The sequence below is a fragment of the Pisolithus orientalis genome (genome assembly GCF_024613125.1).
Source record: "Pisolithus orientalis strain OTSU chromosome Unknown F5J12scaffold_2, whole genome shotgun sequence".
NCBI lineage: Eukaryota > Fungi > Basidiomycota > Agaricomycetes > Boletales > Pisolithaceae > Pisolithus > Pisolithus orientalis.
In genome coordinates, this window is record NW_026260783.1 from 366,257 (window position 1) to 385,580 (window position 19,324).

The 19,324-nt window shown below is 50.0% G+C and overlaps 6 protein-coding genes and 1 non-coding gene across 7 annotated transcripts; 5 read left to right on the forward strand and 2 right to left on the reverse strand.

Moving 5' to 3' along the window:
- Positions 1-485: 485 nt before the first annotated feature.
- F5J12DRAFT_902500 (cytochrome P450) lies at positions 486-3,123 on the forward strand (the record flags this gene model as incomplete). The annotated part of the gene is made up of 12 exons (XM_051748304.1): positions 486-681; positions 746-878; positions 945-1,133; positions 1,186-1,340; positions 1,433-1,548; positions 1,637-1,846; positions 2,021-2,210; positions 2,264-2,328; positions 2,394-2,410; positions 2,502-2,732; positions 2,808-2,990; positions 3,045-3,123. 12 exons carry the CDS (start codon positions 486-488, stop codon positions 3,121-3,123), a joined length of 1,764 nt encoding a protein of 587 aa, XP_051604686.1.
- Positions 3,124-3,879: 756 nt separating this feature from the next.
- On the forward strand, positions 3,880-4,923 carry F5J12DRAFT_181754 (putative ubiquitin-like modifier). The gene is made up of 5 exons (XM_051738265.1): positions 3,880-4,159; positions 4,240-4,376; positions 4,461-4,523; positions 4,576-4,613; positions 4,679-4,923. The coding sequence occupies exons 1-5, from the start codon at positions 4,033-4,035 to the stop codon at positions 4,698-4,700; spliced, it is 387 nt and encodes a 128-aa protein (XP_051604687.1). The 5' UTR covers positions 3,880-4,032; the 3' UTR covers positions 4,701-4,923.
- On the reverse strand, positions 4,755-7,908 carry F5J12DRAFT_181758 (urea transporter). The gene is made up of 13 exons (XM_051738266.1): positions 7,734-7,908; positions 7,680-7,685; positions 7,455-7,624; positions 7,040-7,401; positions 6,678-6,986; positions 6,270-6,624; positions 6,138-6,215; positions 5,903-6,076; positions 5,833-5,842; positions 5,701-5,777; positions 5,420-5,641; positions 5,171-5,359; positions 4,755-5,110 (listed from the first exon to the last, which is right to left on the reverse strand). The coding sequence occupies exons 1-13, from the start codon at positions 7,774-7,776 to the stop codon at positions 5,039-5,041; spliced, it is 2,067 nt and encodes a 688-aa protein (XP_051604688.1). The 5' UTR covers positions 7,777-7,908; the 3' UTR covers positions 4,755-5,038.
- A 564-nt stretch (positions 7,909-8,472) lies between these two features.
- Positions 8,473-8,559, forward strand: F5J12DRAFT_t12. Its single transcript has one exon. It is a non-coding gene; the product is annotated as a tRNA-Leu (tRNA).
- A 610-nt stretch (positions 8,560-9,169) lies between these two features.
- Positions 9,170-13,497, forward strand: F5J12DRAFT_181866 (uncharacterized protein). Its single transcript, XM_051738267.1, has 19 exons — positions 9,170-9,437; positions 9,502-10,047; positions 10,101-10,120; positions 10,170-10,369; positions 10,425-10,557; positions 10,614-10,624; positions 10,683-10,694; positions 10,745-10,796; positions 10,846-10,990; positions 11,045-11,092; positions 11,155-11,242; positions 11,292-11,410; positions 11,468-11,624; positions 11,675-11,686; positions 11,741-12,320; positions 12,374-12,662; positions 12,721-12,941; positions 13,009-13,156; positions 13,219-13,497. The coding sequence occupies exons 2-19, from the start codon at positions 9,598-9,600 to the stop codon at positions 13,417-13,419; spliced, it is 2,886 nt and encodes a 961-aa protein (XP_051604689.1). The 5' UTR covers positions 9,170-9,437; positions 9,502-9,597; the 3' UTR covers positions 13,420-13,497.
- A 586-nt stretch (positions 13,498-14,083) lies between these two features.
- F5J12DRAFT_181907 (uncharacterized protein) lies at positions 14,084-16,753 on the reverse strand. The gene is made up of 3 exons (XM_051738268.1): positions 16,382-16,753; positions 15,113-16,199; positions 14,084-15,045 (listed from the first exon to the last, which is right to left on the reverse strand). Exons 1-3 carry the CDS (start codon positions 16,473-16,475, stop codon positions 14,271-14,273), a joined length of 1,956 nt encoding a protein of 651 aa, XP_051604690.1. The 5' UTR covers positions 16,476-16,753; the 3' UTR covers positions 14,084-14,270.
- A 75-nt stretch (positions 16,754-16,828) lies between these two features.
- Positions 16,829-19,270, forward strand: F5J12DRAFT_181927 (UPF0187-domain-containing protein). The gene is made up of 12 exons (XM_051738269.1): positions 16,829-17,210; positions 17,272-17,411; positions 17,477-18,060; positions 18,115-18,184; positions 18,231-18,306; positions 18,357-18,405; positions 18,459-18,515; positions 18,573-18,618; positions 18,687-18,695; positions 18,754-18,773; positions 18,830-18,857; positions 18,921-19,270. The coding sequence occupies exons 1-12, from the start codon at positions 17,038-17,040 to the stop codon at positions 19,124-19,126; spliced, it is 1,458 nt and encodes a 485-aa protein (XP_051604691.1). The 5' UTR covers positions 16,829-17,037; the 3' UTR covers positions 19,127-19,270.
- Positions 19,271-19,324: the final 54 nt, after the last annotated feature.

Genomic DNA, 19,324 nt, shown 5'->3' on the forward strand with positions numbered 1-19,324 from the left:
GCAAGTCAATTCCATTTACGCCGCGATTCATCGACCCAAATCGGTCAATGTCAAGGATATCACCCCAGACCTGCTAGAGCCCTACTCTCATCGGATCCAGGATATGACCTCCTTTTGCTTCTCGAGGTGGTTCAGCATCCCGTGAGTGTTTTTACTTTGCGGCGGGGGTCGGGCATCTCATCTCCTTCACACACTGGAAATCCGAGTACTCTTCTGGCCGTGCCGCGCGCACCGTTTTTCCAGGGTGATCATTGATGGCAATTCTCGCCCGCAATTGGCGATCCCGTCACCGTGAGGGAACCAGGTATTAATGGCGCGGTAACCGAGGATGCCAATTCCCATGTCGCTCCCCCAGCAACCTATGTAGGTCAGAAGGCGTCAAGGGACGCCGTTGACTCGCAAGTATAAAGTGCCGCACTCACCCTTGGCACTTCTTTTGCTCTACCTCACTTTACCTTCCCCCGCTCTGAGCCTGAACTGACTTCATGGGGTGGGTTGCTGTTTGGGCTTCCATACTTGCAGTTGCCACCTACGTCTTCTATCACAAACTCATCCGTAATTTGGGGACATCTTCTTCACATTACCCCCCAGGCCCGAAACCCCTTCCTTTCATTGGCAATCTGCGCGACCTTGCCGGGAAAGAACTCTGGTTACGAGCGGAAACGTGGAAGAGAGACTATGGTAGGTGTGGGCGAAGTTTTGCTGTATCTAGCATGCGAAGTGCCATTCAATGCGACCCTGGTAGGACGTATCACGTACCTCCACGTTTTTGGACTCGGTGTCGTTTTTTTGAATACGCCGGAAGCGGTTCTCGAGCTCCTTGACAAACGCGGGGCCATATATTCTGATAGACCACATCTTGTTATGGCAAACGAGCTGTGCGTACCTAGTATTCAAAACATAAACTTCGCTTTTTGAGGTCACTACAATTAATACGCAAACAGGTGCGGCTGTGAAAACATGGTTGCATTTACTCCCTACGGGAAAACATCCCGGCGGCAACGTCGACTCCTCCAAACGGCGCTTAGCCCGTCCAGCATACGCAACTATCACCCCCTTTTAGAACTCGAGACGAAACCATTCCTTAGAAGACTCCTGGAGGACCCTGCCAGCTATGTGGAACATATTAGGCGGTGCGTCATGCGGTTTTGCTCCAACGCCGCCGATAACAAGTTGTTTCGATAGCTACGCGGGCGGTTTAACGCTCTTGGTTGTATACGGACACCAAGTCAAATCGAACGACGATGAATTTCTGAGGCTTGCAGAGGACTGTGTTGATGTGCTTGCCAATAGGATAGCGTCGAGCGGCAAGATTTGGCCAGTCGACGTGTTTCCCTCTTGTAAGTCCTCTGCTACCTCATTTTTTCATTTCTTTACTTATCGAAAATGTCTATTTTATGTCTGGATGTACTCGACCTGCGGATGGGAACAGTGAAACATATCCCTCTTTGGTTTCCCGGCGCTTCCTTCAAACGCCAAGCAGTTCGGTGGAAAGCCATGATGCAAGAGTTCGTCGATCGGCCGTATAACCATGCGCTGGATGAGATAGTCTGTACCCCTCTTCCCTTTTAGTTTTCGAGTTTCGTGCTCGACTAACTTCCTATCAATATATGCGCTTACCATGATCCATGCACAGAGAAAAGGAACAGCGAGGACCTGTTTTGTGTCCATGCTTGTCGATCCGGATACCTATGGTGCCGGTGCATTGGAGAGCGGCGGTCACGAAAATAATGACACCTTTAAAAACGACTTCCGACATGTTAAGGAGCCGAAGCCGAAGCATTCAACGACTACACAGGACCACGATCTGCGATGGACAGCCAATTCGATATATTCTGGAAGGTTAGTTGGTCAAATTCTCGTTCTCACTCACGTCTCTCCTTATACTTCCCATCCACTTTTGTACATGTTCTGACACTTATTCTACGTTAGCATCGAGACAGTAAGTCACCTTTCCACCTATGTAACAACTCACCAAATGTTCATCCCCCGCGTGACCTTGTTATCGTCTCCACTGTAGAGCATCGCGTTTCTTACTCTCTTCATACTTTCAATGGTAAAAAACCCACACGTGTTGGCACGGGCGCAAGCCGAGATTGATAGCGTCACTGGGGGGCGAAGGCTTCCTACGTTCGAAGATAGGGTGCAGTTACCGTATTGCAATGCGGTCTTCACTGAGACGCTGAGATGGGGCGTTCCAGTACCTTTGAGTATGTCCCATTACTCTTCTTGGCTTGGCATACTGAGGAAATGTTTGGCATAGGTCTTCCACACAGATTGAAGGAAGACGACATATACGAAGGAATGCTTATCCCCAAAGGGTCGTTGGTACGTTATTCTGATGCATTTAAGTATAACCTGGTTGGAGAGTTGTTTCTCATGTCATATGCCAGGTGTTTGGGAATATATGGTATGTGACACTATTACCCTGTCTCAAGTCCGCGAAGAGGATGTTTTTTTTTGCCGCCATCATGCTAATGATATTTTCCCTTCTTTCCAAGGGGGATTATGCGCGATGAAAAGATTTACCCTGAGCCCGATATGTTCAAGCCAGAGCGGTTCCTGGATCTTGCACATACATCAAGCACGCGGGTGCCAGATTTTGCGGCGCAAACGAGCAGCTCGAGTCCACAGAGTCTTTCTACTGAAAAACATCATGTAGAAAGTAAGGATATCAGTGCCGCAGAGCGGAGGCGTGATCCGAGGACATACGTGTTTGGATTTGGTAGGCGGTAAGTTTTTCCGGAAGCGCCAGTCATTGATATTTAGCGAAGTGTTGACTTGGCTGTTTCCTGCGAAACCCACAGACGATGTCCTGGAGCTCACCTAGTCGAATCGTCGCTCTGGTTGTTGATGGTGAGCATGATCGCGACGCTGGATATGTCCAAGGCGAATGTTCCAGCTGCGGGTGAGCAAAGGTTGGACGCAGGCCTAAGAGGGGCTGAGCTGGCGATCGAGCCAGAAGTCGTGTTCGACAACTCCGTGTTCAGGTGAGCCACGGTATTTCTTCCTCTGGCCGCCTTAATCCTAATTTGGGTGAAAAGGATACCGAGGCCGTTCAAGTGTTCGATCAGACCGAGGTCGGACCACTCATTGAAAATTTTGATGGAGACTCTACCATGAGACAAATCGCGCAAGAATCCATATCCTGTACGGTGGGGGCCCTTACTATGTAGCTTACCTTGTACTAAGAGTCGGTAACAGTTGAGGCAGTCTGATAAAAACTACTGTTACAGTACCGTTATAGTGCATTCTGGTAAGCTGGAGACCAGTTTTCCCTTCCGAAAAGCCATGCATCATGCATTACGAGTGAGTTAGCGCTGCGGAAAGGGAAGTCAGCGACACGGACGTTGATGTGACCAAGGGATCTTCGTGGTGACGAGCTCTAATCTGGTCCTGCCTTACTGTTTCTGAATGCCGCATGCTCTGCTGCCTGAGCCGCATCCCCAGCACGTACTCCTTACTACTCTGCGTTTCAGCCATGACACACACTGGCAGCCTCGGCCAGGGTTGTCACGAGTACGATGCCAATAGCTGAGACTTGACACACCCCATCGAACGATTACATACCTAGTCTTCATCTTTAGACAACCTAGCCTGTTGAAGGCGGGGAGAATAGCAAGACCACGCCAGCGTTTGCAGTGTAGCACCACTGGTATCTTGTTCAAGGTGATAGCCTTGTCCATAACGCATAAGTGATCATGTGTATCGTGCATGACGCACGACAAGTCGAAACCAGATGCTTCAGGGTTTGTTAAGCCATCTCCGGTCCACTAAAGTGTATTATGTAACTTAGCCAATGGGCAGCTGTGGTCGCAACGTCTCAACGTACCGGTTCTGGTTTCATCCTGAGAACTACCCCTGTTCCGTGCAACCAAAGTAACATTTCAGTACCAGTAGTCACTAGCAGCGACAGCTGGTATTCAATATTCAGATGCTACACTCGTACCCGAAAACAGTTCACATTTCCCTTTCTGGAAATTGCCATCTTGGCATCAACTGAGCTGGCTCAGACCGTTCAGCGCTTCGGGGATGGCACAAGCACCAGGCAGTCCTGATGAGCCAGGACGTCAAATGTCGCTCCCAGGGGAGAGTGGAGAAGGTGTTTCACCCGCGATTCAAGCTCTTGAAACCTACAAGAAGAAGGATCCTTCAAAAGGTACTGTTGTTCTGTGTCCCCGCCGTTGGTTCGTTTATGAAACGAATGTTCATTTGAATTTGGATGTCTGGGTTGAACAGTTGTTGTACGCTTCAAGGCTGTTGGGAACGCGCCGATTATGAAACAAAACTTTTACAAGATTACCGCGGCGAACCGCTTCCAGGCTGTCATACAGTTTTTGAGGAAGGAGTTGGGCTGGAAGGCTGGAGATCCCCTAGTACGTCTGCGATCGCGAATGCTCGAAATGCACAAGCAGTGACCATTTCGTGCCTCTGACATGACACGACTGCGTGATTTGCAGTTTACATACATCAATCTCGCGTTCTCCCCAGCTCCCGATGATACAGTGTCCAACTTGTATAAAGTCTGTTCCAGGTCTTATCAGTTTATCCTCTTGGCTTACTCTAGGCTCGTAGTCGTTCGCAACGGACGGACATCTTATCGTGAACTACAGGTATGCCCCCTCTCCATGCTTTCCCGATAATGCGGGATCTAATACACGACTCCACGCTTGTATAGCACCACAGCTGCATGGGGGTAAATGTTGTTGCATTTACGCTTGTTTACCATCCATCTCTACACCCCTCCGCTCACACCTCGTGTACGTATACATTGTCATGATATCCAGTTCATCTTTTTGTGTCACAGCCACTTCCAACTACGGCAAGCCTTCTTCACTTGTTAACTTAGCTACGTATGTCTGCCGTGTACGCATTTGTACCCTGCATGCGGTACATACATACACCAACTATCCCGCATGTTCGTCATAACACGATAGATGCGTCGGAAACAATCTTAAGAGTATATCGGTCTATTGATTCTTGAAACGTTCGAAATACAGTCAAGCACCCAGTTAATCCCAGAGTTTATTTGATCACATCATGCCGCTGCTCGAGTGTCAGCGGTGGCTTCTGGGGGTACATACTTCCCCGAGCCCTCGGCAAAAATGTCCTAATGATCACGTGCCATTGTTCAGAAAGTTACAATCTACGACAGAAACGGAGATAATACCTTGATGATCCCTCGTGATATCAAGGCCAGGGCGGCACGACTCTCCCACAGAGGGTAGAGCACCACAGCGAATGCCGAGCAAAAAGCCCACACGATGCCAACAACAACCCATACCGTGAAACCAGTTACGGAATAAACCGTCGAGGCACCAAAGAGTGGAAGAGGAATGAGAATCATGAAGATTAGAGTCTGTAAGTGGGACAATGGGTCGGCACTCAGAAGTCACCTCAGTCAGCGGTAAGGACGTACTAAGGCAACAGAGGACCAAGCAGCAAACTTGAACGCCTTATTCAAACCAACGGAGTCCAGTTCGTTGTCGAGTTTGGGTGCTTCGTTTACGACCGAGGAAATTGACGAGTCGGGTACCTTTTTCTCCGCGTATACGTCGCCCTCGCCCACTGCTGGTGCCTGATGGTGGGATGCTGGCGAATTGATCGCACGTGTCGCAGCAAAGTCGTAATCTTCAGGCCACTGAGCGTTGTGAATGTTAGCGCACGGTCACTAAGGTGACATAAGGAAATTTCATTCACAATCAGAGAAACGATGGTGGCTATGATACCTCCGATAGCGATAGAGCCGAGGTTGCCTGCCAACATTTCATAATTTCCTGGCCAGCGTAAGGTTAACATTCACGCATGCAGGCAGGCGTGCATGGATCTCACCTCCACTAGTCTACAGACAAAAGAGTAAGATATTCGCGAGCAGGAAGGAGAATTAGGCACTACTGCTCACAGTAACGTTGATCAGATTGTTGTTCAATCCTGCAGTTGTCGCGAGCCACGCCACGACACCGACAATGAATCCGACTACAGCCCCAGAAAGGCATCCAACTTTGCTAGCCTTGCGCCAGGTGATGCAAAGAGCGATGGGCACTACAGCGGACCCAAGTATGACACCCATAAATGTCTGATGTAGTCCGGCAGTCAATCAGCAGGTGGGTAACTGCGTGGCATAGGAGAAATCCTACGTAAAGCCAACCCATAGAGATGCCGATGTAGTAGAAGATCACTCCAGCAATGCCCATCACCAGCGCGAATGCTGCAACCTGATGTCCAGCCCAAGTAAGCAAGTGGCCTGGGTGCGAAACATTATAACTAACCCCTATGTGACTCATCTGGAGGATCTGCTGCTCAGTCGCGTTCGGATTAATATACCTTACGTATATATCGTAGGTCCAAATGGAGGAGACGGCAATCAACTCCGCGCTCGTTGCGCTTGTCACAGCCAAGAACAGCAGGATAAGCATTGCAGTCGCGCCACTCTTGCCTAGCAGTGTCGCAGCAGCGACGGGTGCCGGAAGCCCTGCCGAGATTTGTGCATCCGACAAGGTAGGGAGTAGGGGGACGAAGCCGCTAGAGGTGGGTTCTTGCGCAGGTGACGATGACGCGGGTACGGCGCTTAGAGCAACTGCAGATAGCCCGAGGGTAGTGGCCATCGTGAACGGGATAGCAAACCTGTCCAGTATATAAAATCGGCCGCACAAGACGCATTACCGACAGAAACTTACCAAGCAAGACCTCCGATGAGGTACGCCTTGACCGTAGTGGCGGGCCTGCTGGCGATCGCACGTTGCCAGTATGCCTGATCTTGGAAGACAGTGGCAAAGTTTCCGATTAAATTTATGACGCCAAAGATAAGGCCATTCTTCGAACGTAGGGTCAAGTAAGATCCACCGGCGTTCCCAGCGACAGGAGCGACTGTCGAGACTTCAGAGAGGAGGAAGTGCATCTTGCTGATCGAACCAATGTACCCTGACGTCGCATAGACAGTGAATACAAAAGTGAGAATGATGGCAAAGAGGACCGTAGTGTGAGTGCTGCGACCCGAAAGTCAGACCTCTCTACTTAGTTATCCGTGAAGAAGACTTACTAATCGCAAAGCAGCGTCGAACGCATGCCACCCACAACCACGTAAATCGCCACACCTAAGGGGATTAGGAAACACGCAGCAATGGTACTCATCCCACTGAGGTCTGTCACAGTAGCCGAACCTCCTAGAACCAGCATAGATGAAACGATTAGGTTTGTTGCAAGGCCAAAGAACATGAATATCAAGTGGGCCGCTGTCCCCCATCGTACTGCAACGATTTCAAGCCAAGTGTGAGCATATGGTGCATTCAGTTTGAGTTTGGCAGCGAGCTGTGCAAAGAGAAGGACCTGAACAGTGGCGCCTGCGGCATACCACCACGGCCCTGATATGCCGTACCTGTAAGCGACGGCACTAGATTGCAACTGAACTCCACGCATGAGAATTTCGTGAGACTAGCCTATATAGATGCACTTACCAGCGTGGCTGCCCAAGTCCACGCTGAAACAATTCCTGACGCGATGAGACCGGGCTTTACGCTTCGCGACGCGGAGGTAAACTCCTCGGAGTCCTTTGGAGAAACCCCAGTGTATCTGGCTTGAATGGCCGTTAAGCCGAGCATGAAGGCACTAAAAAATAGGCCAATTCCTGCGTTCGGTCTAATAAGTAGCGTAGGACTGCGAACGGCCTCAACTCTACCCACCGACCACTGCAAGAATTAATCAACCTTGTGGATCCAAGAAAATTCAGTGCTTACCGACACCATAACCCGCACCCTGAGGAAGTACTTGATCCGACATGGACACAAAAAGCGCACCGTGGGAGACAGGGAAGGGGAAAGAGCACCCGCGAAACTATCGCAGGTGAGCCTTTTATCTTTTATGCGCATTATGTGACGGTGTGCTTATCAGTGGGTTACCTTGGTGAGAGTCGAATTTCAGAGATAAGGATTGTGCGCCTTTTAGGTCAGGGAACCAGGTTGATGCGAATTAACCAGCTTTACCCTTTAGTTGTCAGAAGTCCATCCGCGTCGTGATTGGAAATATCGATGGTGCACGCGAGGGCATGTCGAGTCGAGAACCATTAGAAGTGAGCGTGCATGCCACTACCGTCGGATGTGCTAGGTTCATACTTCGTCAATACCAAGCCGTTGGATTGCACGAGACCACACAAAAGATTCGTGGAAGATACGGGAGACTTAAAAGGCACACGGTAGGAACTTTGCCACAGGGCTCGAAACCAGGTGGGCGTCTGTCCAGACTGGAGATTTTCGACCGCCTCAGGCTGTTCGAGACAAGGATCTTAGGGGTGAGATTCAGCCCTGAAAGTTTCTTATCAGATTTACTGGTAAAAAGGTACGTTGTGGTGACCGTATCACAAGTGTCATGTGTACCATTGACATCTGACAGCAAGCTCGACTACACAATATGCCACACGGATCTCTGGTCGAGGGTCATTCCACCTCTGTTAATGGTGTTTCTTTCAAGGCGGAACAAGGCAAGATGGCCGAGCGGTCTAAGGCGCTGGAATCAGGCAGTCGAATCCAGTCCGAAAGGGCGCGAGTTCGAATCTCGCTCTTGTCAAATCTTTTTGACTATTTTTCCATTCACTCAATTGGGTTAGATTTGATTATAGGAGACTAAGCGACTGGGTGCGACCGCCACTGCAAGGTCTCCCAGCGGCTTTGCATCATGTCGCCTGTCTTTGTAGCTTCGCACCCTGCGGGCGGAGTTTTCTCCTACAGCCTTGGTGAGATGGCGGTCAAAGGGGTTCGCTTCGTCCCTCCTGACTTGTTCCCGTCATCTCACTGGGTGGGCCGTTTCCCGTAGTTACCATTTCTTACTCTCCTGGCTTCTGCCCCTCGTCGTCCCACTAGCTTAGCACAGTTTTTGGTCACCCACCTACCCATCTATCTTCGCGCGTTCTTATGTGTTTGGCTTTGTTTGTCGTGATCTTCTCCGTGCGATCGGCTGAGTACCTCTCGCTCTGCAAATCATCAGGTCGCAGTCGCCGCAGCCTTGCCTTCGTTATTTGAACTCCCCTTCGTACCCTCAAAGTACCCTGAGTCGATTAGTGGAGTAGTCGTAGTTTAAACCGCTGCTTGTTCATATGTCTTTCCTGATCATTGAGGCGGATTGAATCAGCCCGCCTTCTGCCTGTGACACCAGATGACCCGCTAGGAATTCCCACCGGCGTCACGAGGCTTGGCATTGCGTGACAATACGATATTACATGCGACTGTACATTTAGTACGGCCCTGCGACATGGATCTCAGCTACCATTTCTGTAATGGCAGGTTCGATGAATGGGTTCATTCAAGACGTCACGATATCCCCCTTTCCTTTTCCTTCAGGGCTGTCTTCCGAAGAATAAGATGCGAGGAAGGCGAGAATATCGGTTATGGTACTTCTCCGTGAGTTCCCCACAATTCGCTTCCGCCGTTATGGAGCTCCAATGTCAGGTGAGTTCCTTCGTACATTCCAATGTAATGAGAATACTTCTGCTGTGCCTTTACTTTTACGCAGGCATCGATGTGTCCTAACATGTCGAGAGCGAGCGGTGCACTCTGATGTATAAAAACTACCCCGCACGTTCTCGCATTCCCCATCCCCCAGCTACGCATGCATACCATAGAGAAAGGACTTCCAGTCTACAATGCTGAACAACGCAATCAATCGGCGCAACAGCGTCCTTCACTCAACATCAGGCCTCTGGTCTTTCCTCTGCTCGTATCTGTAGTTCTAGGTTTCTCTCTTTGCCCCAGGTTTCCGCTCGTGGCCGATGGTGGCAACCACACGGCTCAGGTTCCTTTCACCTTGAGCGATATCGTTGCGCAGTGCAATGCTTTGGATGTGTCCCCAGGCCCGCCTCCCGACTTCGATAGCCGAAACGTGTCCGACAGATATGAATTGGGCACACCGACTGTTTTGATCCGCAACGCCACCATCTGGACTGGTGTCAATGACGGCAGTGAAATCGTAGCTGGCGACATTCTGTTAGACCAGGGTCTTATTCAGCAAATAGGCACGCAACTCGATGTCCCCGAGGACGCTTTATTTATTGATGCTCAGGTGGGCCTTTTCGTTCTTGTAAAGTGTGTTGCTGCTTACCCGAAAATTTACAGGGTGCTTGGGTGACGCCAGGGTATGTGAAACTCTTATGGGTCAACGATCCCGTATTTGACTCTATCCAGAATCGTCGATGTACATTCACACCATGGTGTTATGTCTTCTCCCCTTCTTTCTGGAGCAGATGACACAGATTCTCCTAATGGGATTACCCAGCCATGGTTGCGTTCTTTAGACGGCCTGAACACTCACGATGCCTACAACTTATCCGTCGCAGGAGGGGTTACTACCTCTCTTATTCTGCCAGGTTCAAATAATGCTATTGGTAGGTGTTTTCGTGAGCTTCGTGACCAGAGTGTGAGAATAAATCACTGGGGCAGGGGGACAGGGATTCACAATAAAGATGCGAGCCACCAGCGAGAGATCCTCTACCTCGATGCTTGTTGCCCCTCCTTATGGACTGGATGGCTCCGACATTGACTACTCCATTCCACCGCTATGGCGACACATGAAGTGTGTACTATACATGTTATTTTTGCGGCAAGTACTGAGCTTTTGTTATATCACAGGCATGCATGTGGTCAGCATTGTTTCAGATCTTAGACGTTCGATTGTTAAATTTTCTTTCCTGGTTTTAGGAGAGAATCCCTGTAAGTCATGTCCTGTCATCCATTGTTCATACGTGCTCATTCCTCTTTAGCGAAGTCATATGGTGGTGTCAGGATGGACACTGTCTGGGCATACAGAAGTTTGTGCGTGTCACAAATAACCTGCTTGTATTAACATTTCACATCTTGGAAGGTACGACAAGGCACGTCAGATGAAGGAAAAGCAGGACGAATATTGTGCCAAAGTACTTAATGGCACAGCGACAGATGAGCTTGGTCCGTTCCCAAACGATTTGCAGTATGAAGCGGCGGTCGACACGCTGCGTGGTAAAGTCAAGGTTGTGTCACGCATATTCCTTCGGGGTAGATTAGAGCTGAGACCTAATGGACAGGTCCATGTTCATTGTTACGAGGCTGTTGACCTCGATGCTTTCGTCCGGGTCAGGACTTCAATTTTTGACGTGTGCGGGGTGACTTGTCTGATGCAGACCCCTTGTTACAGTTGACGAACGAGTTCAAGTTCCCCGTCGCCGCTTTCCACCACGCACTCGAGGCTTATCTCGTACCAGGACTTCTCAAGAAGGCCTACAGTTTGTTTCTTGCTGCAGCTTTCGTGTCGCCTTTAATGACTCTTAGCAGATCACACTCCTGCAATTGCAACGTTTGGTTCTTTTGCGAGGTTCAAGCGTGAGGGGTATAGACATTCAACATACGCGCCTCGCGTCCTACATGATGCAGGTTTTGACGTCATTATGAAGGTAAGCATTGAGCTCTCTGCTAAACAATTCCCTCATTCAGTATTTCGGTTCCGTCAGAGTGACACCCCAGCAGCGGTTGTGACCCGTTGGCTTCTCCATGATGCCCAGCAAGCTTACTATTATGGTCTTCCTGAAGACGCTGCGATCGCTTCAGTCACGACTACGGCCGCCAGACTGCTTGGTCTTGACTACAGACTTGGCTATGTCAAAGAAGGTGAGGCCCTATGAACATCAATGAGCCAGGCATTGAATGGATTTTCCCAGGTTACGATGCAGGTAAGCTAAACAGTCTTCCCCACTACCGACGCCTTATATATCCCATTCCTTAAGATCTCGTGATTTGGGACAGTCACCCATTGGCTCTAGGCGCCACGCCCCTGCAAGTGTTCATCGATGGGATTCCTCAACTTACGAACCCCGTCTCAGCTCTGAAGGAGTCATTTCAGGAGGCAGCCGTCACACCAAACTTTGATGATGAGGCGCAAACTGCAGTCAGTTATGAAGGCTTGCCCCCTCTCGATCCTAAGGAGGTTGTGACCGCCGTGGTCTTCCGCAATGCGTCTAGCATTTGGCAGAGGGATTCCAACGGTGCGCAACTTGTCTACGAGGCGCCCGGACCAGACTATGAAGGCGTGCTTGTATTTGATGGCACTATCGTTTGTAACGGATCGGCGGATGCCTGTCCTCCGGACAACTATCCGGACTATTACATTCAAGATCTCCAGCGTGGTTCTATCATGCCTGCATTGACTTCTGTAGGAACAGCTCTCGGTCTGCAAGAGATTCCGTTGGAGATCACCACGTCAGATGGACCCGTTAAAGACCCTTTGTGGGATTCAGTGCCGAGTATACTGAGCGATGGAATTGTCGCTGCTTATGACGGTCTCATATTTGGTACCCGAGATGCTATGTAAGATCCAACTTCTCTCAAGCATGCCTTGTACATACTGATCATTGCCTTAGGCTCGCATACCGCGCTGGTGTGACATCATCTGTCACTGCACCTATTAGTCCTGCTAGTGGCGACAGCTTGAACGTCGGCTTCCTTGAGGGTATCAGCACGCACCTTTCCCTCGGTGCAAAACACAAGCTAGAAAAGGGTGCGGTCATAAAACGGAATGCTGCCTTGCATGTTGGTATACTACACAGAAGCACGGGTGTAAGCGTCAGCACGCAGATAGCCACACTGCGCAACTTGCTCTTCAATCACGAGAGTTCGCTCAGAGGACAGATGTTCCAAGCAGTATACAATGTGATTATTTTGATCGATATTGTTCTTCCGACCTGGCGCTAAATCTGATGACTGACAGGGCACGCTCACATTAGCCGTGGACGCGAAGAACGCGGACATCATCGCTTCTTTGCTCGCCCTCAAGGCAGAAGTTGAAGCACAATCCAATGTGCCGATGAAAATGACAATCGTGGGTGGTGCAGAGACACACCTACTTGCCCCTGAACTTGCCAGCGCCAACGTAGGAGTCATTATTGCCCCTGTCCGTTCGTTCCCTTTCTACTGGGAAGGCCGCCGTGCGTGAGTATTCGCTTATCTCTCCACAAACTTTTTTGTACTATCAATTGACCTGACACACGATCCTCAGTCTTGCCGGCCCTCCGTTGACAAAAGATAACGTTTTGACGACACTGATCAAGAATAATGTTACGGTCGGCATTGGACACCAAGGTGTCGAAGAGGTCGTCATGTTGACAGGCTGGGCTGCCCAGAACATGAGGTGGGATGCTGCCTGGGTGAGTAATCCCCCAAGGTTGATTAATTTGACGAAGATGTCTTATGAGCCGTAATCCACAAGGCATCCATTGACGCCCCGGACGTTATTGACACTGCAACAGCATTGAATATAGCCTCCACCAATGTAGAGTCGCTGCTTGGAGTTGGTCGAGACGCTGACACTGTGGACCTGGTAGCTACCACTGGAGGAGATTTGCTTAGCTTTGAAGGAAAGGTTGTCGCCGTCATCTCACAAGGTCGTGGTGTAGTTGATATTTTTTGAAAGAAAATACTACAAGCACAGTGTGCGGGTCATGTGTACTTTTACCTCGTTATGCAATCAGAACGTCTTTGATGATGTTGACTGTATTCTTGTGGGGAAGGACAACGAGAAAATGCCAATATGAGTTCGCAGCCTGGGTTAGGTTAAAAATCAGTGCTAAAAAAGCACTGCCCTGTGGCATTTGAACACCCCGCATTCGGATTCAACTGCAAAGTAGGAGCTTTGGGAAGCTACAGCTACACCACAGGGCAATGCAACAATTTCTAATCTTATTACAGTATTTATCAAGTTTTACGTAGAATTATTTCCTCAGGCCTAGATTGACACATGTAGCTAAGTTTCTCAAGTCATTTGTAAGATTGGCACAAAACCCCACCTCCAAGCAAAACTTGGAAAAGCCTAATATTGCGAAGGAGTGCGGGAGAGTGCTATCGGAAAAAAGGAGAGCGTTGCGTTGACAACTTGGGGCGAAGTACATGCAAAGCTATGCACCCGTGTGGCAAAGGTTACAACCTACGGGAATCGTATGGGAAAGAATAACGATGGAGACCACGCACAGTGTAATTAGCTGAACGCATATTTAGTGAAAGTACACCGTATTTTAAACGACAAGGAAAACCTGTGAAACAACATGAAATGCGAATGTCAAGGTTATGGTTATGCCAAAGTTGTAACTAGCATGCCGATGATGAACGATACAAAATGCTCGAGGTATAGAGTGGAAATGATAAGGTCATGCGAACGAGAAAACAAGAACCTGCATAGGCCACAGACGTCATAGCTCTGTGGTCAGAAAAGCCTGACGCCCCACAATTGTCTGGGGAATCGCACTCGTGGGGTGGGAAAGACACCTACTCCTTTGCCTCCACATCCACCTCCAGTAGATCATATGCAAAATCCTCCATCTTGATTATCCTAAAGCGATCTTTATACGGACCTTCCGCGAACTCCCTTTTCCATGCTCGGCTTAGGCCGTCTTCCCATGCATATAACTCGACCTTCCAACCCTTCTTCAGAGCGGTGCGGACGGGCCCCAAGAACCCGTCATCATTAAATTGTCCCACATTCCCATCACCCGTGGCGAGGACGATCGTTGCATTGGGAGGAGGAACGTCCACGTCCGCGATGGCTTGATGTAACTTGAGTTGTAGTAGTTCATCCACTCCCTGCTCCCGGTACCGCACTCGTGAGGATAGGCTTCCGAGGGGACGTGTTAATGATGACGACGAACTCATGGCATGTGAGCCATTAGGATCAGAATCACTCCCTACTGAGCTACCCCGCGCGTGCCCCTTGGAGGTGGGCGATGTTCCAGCGTCAGACTTGCGCCAACTTGCATTCCGGAATGTGGACAAATCTGGCGTATGCGTATGACCGTGACTGGAGCGGCGGTCTTGGCCCTTTCCGTCGTCAGGCACGCGTGCATATATGCGTACTTCGTACCCTAATTGTTCGGCAGTGTCCATGGGTTGGTAGAGAGGTGAAGAAGTAACAAGGCATCGTCGTGTTATCGGACGACCACGTTCGAGGAGTAAAGCTAAAGCGGCGTGTGACAGATGCTTCGGGCGTCGAGGAGTTGATCGATGCTTCTTGTGATACATCAAAAGGCCAATCAAAATATTGGAACTATACGATAAGCATAGGAAGCCAGTCAGATAGCTAGTCAGTGTTACAAGTCAAGGTGAAACTAAACTGGTCAATAAATACGTGGATCAAGGTGTCCCTTGGGCGGGGTGCTGGTCCTCTGGGATCAGAGAAGTCTGAATCCCCACCACTGAAATCTTGGGTTAGTAAAGCAGTAATTCGATCATAGTCTTCCGGGAACTTCAGTCGTAACTTGTGTGCTAAACACCGCAATTTCAAGACTTGCGGATCCGGGGGTATAGTCTGTACTTGCAATGTTGGAGTTGACTTGCTGTGCTTCAATTTCTCTCGAACGAGTGAAGACGCCTTTGTCCTGGGTGGAGTTGAAGGTGTCGACTTGTAGTGTATTGAAAAGCTTTCGAACGAGGAAGATGAATCTAGGTTTGGATCTGGTGCGGGGAGGTCATCTCTATCGGCATCTCCACTAGTATCCTCTGCAAGGATACCAGTCATCGTTTCAGAAGCCATCACCGAGGTATCTCGCACCCTCTTCAGGATCTCTACTGGTTTCGTCGTCTTCTTCCGCTTGCGCCGCCGACCTCGCCGTATCTCTTGGTTGTGACTTCTGTGTGTCCCCACATCTGACGGAGAGCTGTAATGAACGATCTTTGGTTCTGCTTGCCGACCTGCCCGTACCCTATGCCGCTCTGCGTTCAAGAACTCGATAACGCTGTCGATGGTACCAAGCGTAGGATAGTCAGGGTCCATGACCGTGTTGATCGACTCCACTGAGTCTGGAACTAGAGTAGGGGGATCTAGTTCACCTTCTGTCTCTGACTCGGAGCCGTCGTCTGTAGAGGCGACGTTATCAATCGAGTCTCCGAGGCTGCTTTCATTTCCATAGTCTGTCGTGTTGTCAACAGCAACTGCTAGCCGTGCGTCAGCGACACTTTGTGATAGAGAAGTGGAGGTGTGAGAGCGGAGGTATGATGCGAGGATGCCTTGGTTCCATACTGTTGAATCTGCGCGCGCCTCCGAATCTAGGGAGTAAAGGACTGATGTGGCAGATCTTGAGGAGGGACCGTCTACGTCGCGTTCAAAGGTGTTATTATTCGGATGTAAGATTCTAGGGGGGCCAGTGTGGAAATGCTGGAACTCGCGGAAGACAGACGTGAAAGCGCCGAGGTCCGGCGCCTCTGCGATTTGAAATGCAGTTTGGGCGAGAAGGGAAGCCGACGGGTTGGATCGGCCATGCGGACGGCGAGATAGGCAGAAATGAGGTGACACGGGACCGACATGGATGTGATTGAGGAATTTCCGGTCAGTGCAAGGGTCCAAAGGGGGAAATAAGCCCCTCAAATCAAAAGCATCAACTTACCATCAGACGTAGGTTCACTCGCGACTGAATAGGTAGAGAAAGGACTAATCGGAGCTGGTGAATTGGCTGTTGTTTCCGAACTGGAGTGGATCATGCTGGAAGGTCATGAAGTGTACTAGTTTGGATGGAAATATTTGGGTATCGTCGACGGGGCGAGTGGGTGTGTCCCTGCACTCCGGAATGCACCAAAGTCAGATGATATGGATATGTATGTATATCGGAAATGAAGCCGATGTCGCAGGGGTTGCAGGTGTGGTGCGGTGAGAGGGGTGGGCGGCTGGCGTGGGCGGCACCGGTGGACGCGAGGAATGCAAAGGCCGTCCGCCTTGGATGTCCAGGACGAGTCAGAAGAGACGGACACTCTGGGGGACGACTGGAACGTGCAGGAGGCGTGCCGGGTCAGACTGATATGTTCTTTCTGTCACGTGACTCTTCACGCCCATTAACCACCACGTTGCAAAGGCGCAGGAAGTGACGAAAACAGCGTTTCTTGTCGAAGCATACTTGTGGAGTCCAAGCTTCTTATTAGTATGCATCGGCCTCGTGGGGGTGCACAAAGTGCGCCCTGTGCAACTTCTTTCGCTTCCCCCGTCATCAGTCCCCCTGGCAGTAAGTGACATACGAAGCTCATAGCTGCTCATACCTTGGTCGTGGTCATGTCGGTACGAGCTCGAGTAGCCCGCGCATATTACTTCCTCCATCATCTCTGGGCAATTGCCATCTTTCGTAGCTGGCGCATTCTCTTCTTCTTCGCATTATGGGCGACTGCAGTCTGCATCGTCAACTACCACGTTCACAGCCTGGCACTCCAGCCAACCCTCCTCACCGTGTAGGCGACATCTATCCTCGCTGCGCCTACCGCTATCCACTAACTTCTCGATTGATCACAGGCTCGGCACTGTTCTAGGTTTTGTTATTTCATTCCGCACAACGACAAGTTATGACCGGTACAACGAAGCGCGGAAGCTGTGGGTTCAAGTCATCTATGCCAGTCGCATGTTCGCCCGAACAGTGTGGTTCCATGTTCCGTGTGAGTTCGCGGTGGGGACGGAAGCTTTAACACCCTTTGCTGACTGATATTTCCCATCCCCGTAGCGAACGCCATCGGCGTGAGGGTTGATCCCGCAGACGAGACACTGTTGATCGAGTGTCAGGCCAAGACGCTTCTAGAGAAGAAGACAGTTATCAACTTGCTCGAGGCATACGCCATAGCTGTCAAGCACTACCTGCGCAGGGAAGATGGGATTGAGTATGAAGACATCAATCCTTACGTCAAGTTCCTCCCCAAGTACACTCTACCCTCGAGCATTTCACCCCACTGCGGTACGATGCACCACTGGCCACCGAAGGACGAAAATGAAGCAGAAAAGGGCCAGCCGGGCCTTGAATGCAGTCGCCGCGCTACCTACCCGCGGCACCGCGCACACCAACAGGACTCCTCATTTACCTCCGGAACCACAACATTTGTATCGAGTAACCCTCACCACTCACCGGAGAACGATTCGGGTGGGAATACTCAAACTTTATTACCTGCCGAGAACCCCCCCGATCGTTCGTTGACGGGTCTATGCACCCATATGTGGCGGAAGATATGTCATACGGAGTCCTCACCGCGCCGGCCAAAGCCCCGAAAGAAAGAGCGTGTTGATAACATCCCTCTAGAAATATCCTTCTACCTCGTAGGTGTTTATTTTTGGTAATCCCTAGGCTCCTATCTGACGAGTGTGAATCAGAGCTCGTACATTGCCGCTCTGGAAGAGCGGAATGACAATATTCACCCCAAGATCGAACCTCCCACGATGTGTAGGTTTTCTGCACTACCAACTTTACCTAATTGACGTATTCTCAGCACTTCTGCACACTTCGCTATGTCAACTGATCGAAGCTCTCACTGACATGGAGAGAATTGCAACCACGTCAGTCATGTACGCATTAAATCTTCATTTACATGGCGTACTTCTCAGCGACATCCCAGATACTCGAAGCATCTGTGGTTATTAACGATCATCTACTGCCTTCTGTTGGTATGTGCGACCTGATGGTTGTGGTGACGCCGAAAGATTTAGTTTGTCGTTAGCCATTCCAAACCTTGTCTACATTGGGCTGGCTCACAGTACCCGGTACCGTCCTTGCGGTAAGTTTTGGCACACAAAGTTGTGTCAAGATCAGTTGAACGACGCACCTACGTCAGTGTTTTATGTTTTTCGGCTTCCTTGTAGCCGGTGCGGAGATTGAGAGTGAGTGCAACACTAGTGATGAGACCACACTAGCGTATTGACGTGCCCTCATACCAACCCTCCTTCAGATCCGTTTGGTATGGTTTTTCGTATTGAAGTCACTTACATGCTCACGCTGCAAACTGCCCACTAAAGGTTATGACAAGAACGACCTGGTAGGTGGAATGCTCATTTAAACCATTCGGTCAAGTGACACTCCCTGTCCGCTTAGAACCTCAAAGATTTCGTCCATATTATCCGTAAGTTACTCCTCGTCAGCCCTTGGACCTACTCAACCATGGCCTGCTTTTGTGTACGTATAGACGAGGAGTTACACTCAATGACCTCGCGCCCCACTCCGAGACCCTCTGAGTGGGTGTTCTGTAAGGACAACAATCGCCTCTTCCCATCCTGCCCGAAGGGTGAAATAGTTTCACCTGAAGAATGGTTAAGGAGGGGAAGTGAAGGGATATATGAGGCGCTCGGCAGTCATGTCAAGAACTGCGGCGCCCACAGAAGGCCAGCCTGACCTGCACTTACTTAAGTGATGATACGTGCAGCGTGACACATACGTATGGTGGCGGATGTGATCGTACGTATATAGCACGTCCAAGAGGATGGTTATCCGAGTGATATATATTTTGCTAATATGGAGTACTCTATCAGTGTTGTATGTATGCATCGAGGTAGAAGTATGCTGTGAAACAAAGACTAAAGCACGGTATTT

Bases quoted from the DNA above. Each gene is read 5' to 3' on its own strand.
- F5J12DRAFT_181866 (XM_051738267.1), top strand. From the start codon at position 9,598: ATGCATACCATAGAGAAAGGACTTCCAGTCTACAATGCTGAACAACGC. The intron at 10,370-10,424 runs GTAGGTGTTTTC...TCACTGGGGCAG, and splicing joins AGGTTCAAATAATGCTATTG to GGGGACAGGGATTCACAATA. The intron at 10,797-10,845 runs GTGCGTGTCACA...ACATCTTGGAAG, and splicing joins GTCTGGGCATACAGAAGTTT to GTACGACAAGGCACGTCAGA.
- F5J12DRAFT_181927 (XM_051738269.1), top strand. From the start codon at position 17,038: ATGTCGGTACGAGCTCGAGTAGCCCGCGCATATTACTTCCTCCATCAT. The intron at 18,516-18,572 runs GTAAGTTTTGGC...CACCTACGTCAG, and splicing joins TACCCGGTACCGTCCTTGCG to TGTTTTATGTTTTTCGGCTT. The intron at 18,774-18,829 runs GTAGGTGGAATG...CTGTCCGCTTAG, and splicing joins GTTATGACAAGAACGACCTG to AACCTCAAAGATTTCGTCCA.
- F5J12DRAFT_181754 (XM_051738265.1), top strand. From the start codon at position 4,033: ATGGCACAAGCACCAGGCAGTCCTGATGAGCCAGGACGTCAAATGTCG. The intron at 4,160-4,239 runs GTACTGTTGTTC...TGGGTTGAACAG, and splicing joins GAAGAAGGATCCTTCAAAAG to TTGTTGTACGCTTCAAGGCT. The intron at 4,377-4,460 runs GTACGTCTGCGA...CGTGATTTGCAG, and splicing joins GGAAGGCTGGAGATCCCCTA to TTTACATACATCAATCTCGC.
- F5J12DRAFT_181907 (XM_051738268.1), bottom strand. From the start codon at position 16,475: ATGATCCACTCCAGTTCGGAAACAACAGCCAATTCACCAGCTCCGATT. The intron at 16,200-16,381 runs GTAAGTTGATGC...TTCAAATCGCAG, and splicing joins GAGTGAACCTACGTCTGATG to AGGCGCCGGACCTCGGCGCT. The intron at 15,046-15,112 runs GTTTAGTTTCAC...CTTATCGTATAG, and splicing joins ATCCACGTATTTATTGACCA to TTCCAATATTTTGATTGGCC.
- F5J12DRAFT_181758 (XM_051738266.1), bottom strand. From the start codon at position 7,776: ATGTCGGATCAAGTACTTCCTCAGGGTGCGGGTTATGGTGTCG. The intron at 6,216-6,269 runs GTTAGTTATAAT...GCTGGACATCAG, and splicing joins TCCAGATGAGTCACATAGGG to GTTGCAGCATTCGCGCTGGT. The intron at 5,111-5,170 runs GTATTATCTCCG...CGTGATCATTAG, and splicing joins TATCACGAGGGATCATCAAG to GACATTTTTGCCGAGGGCTC.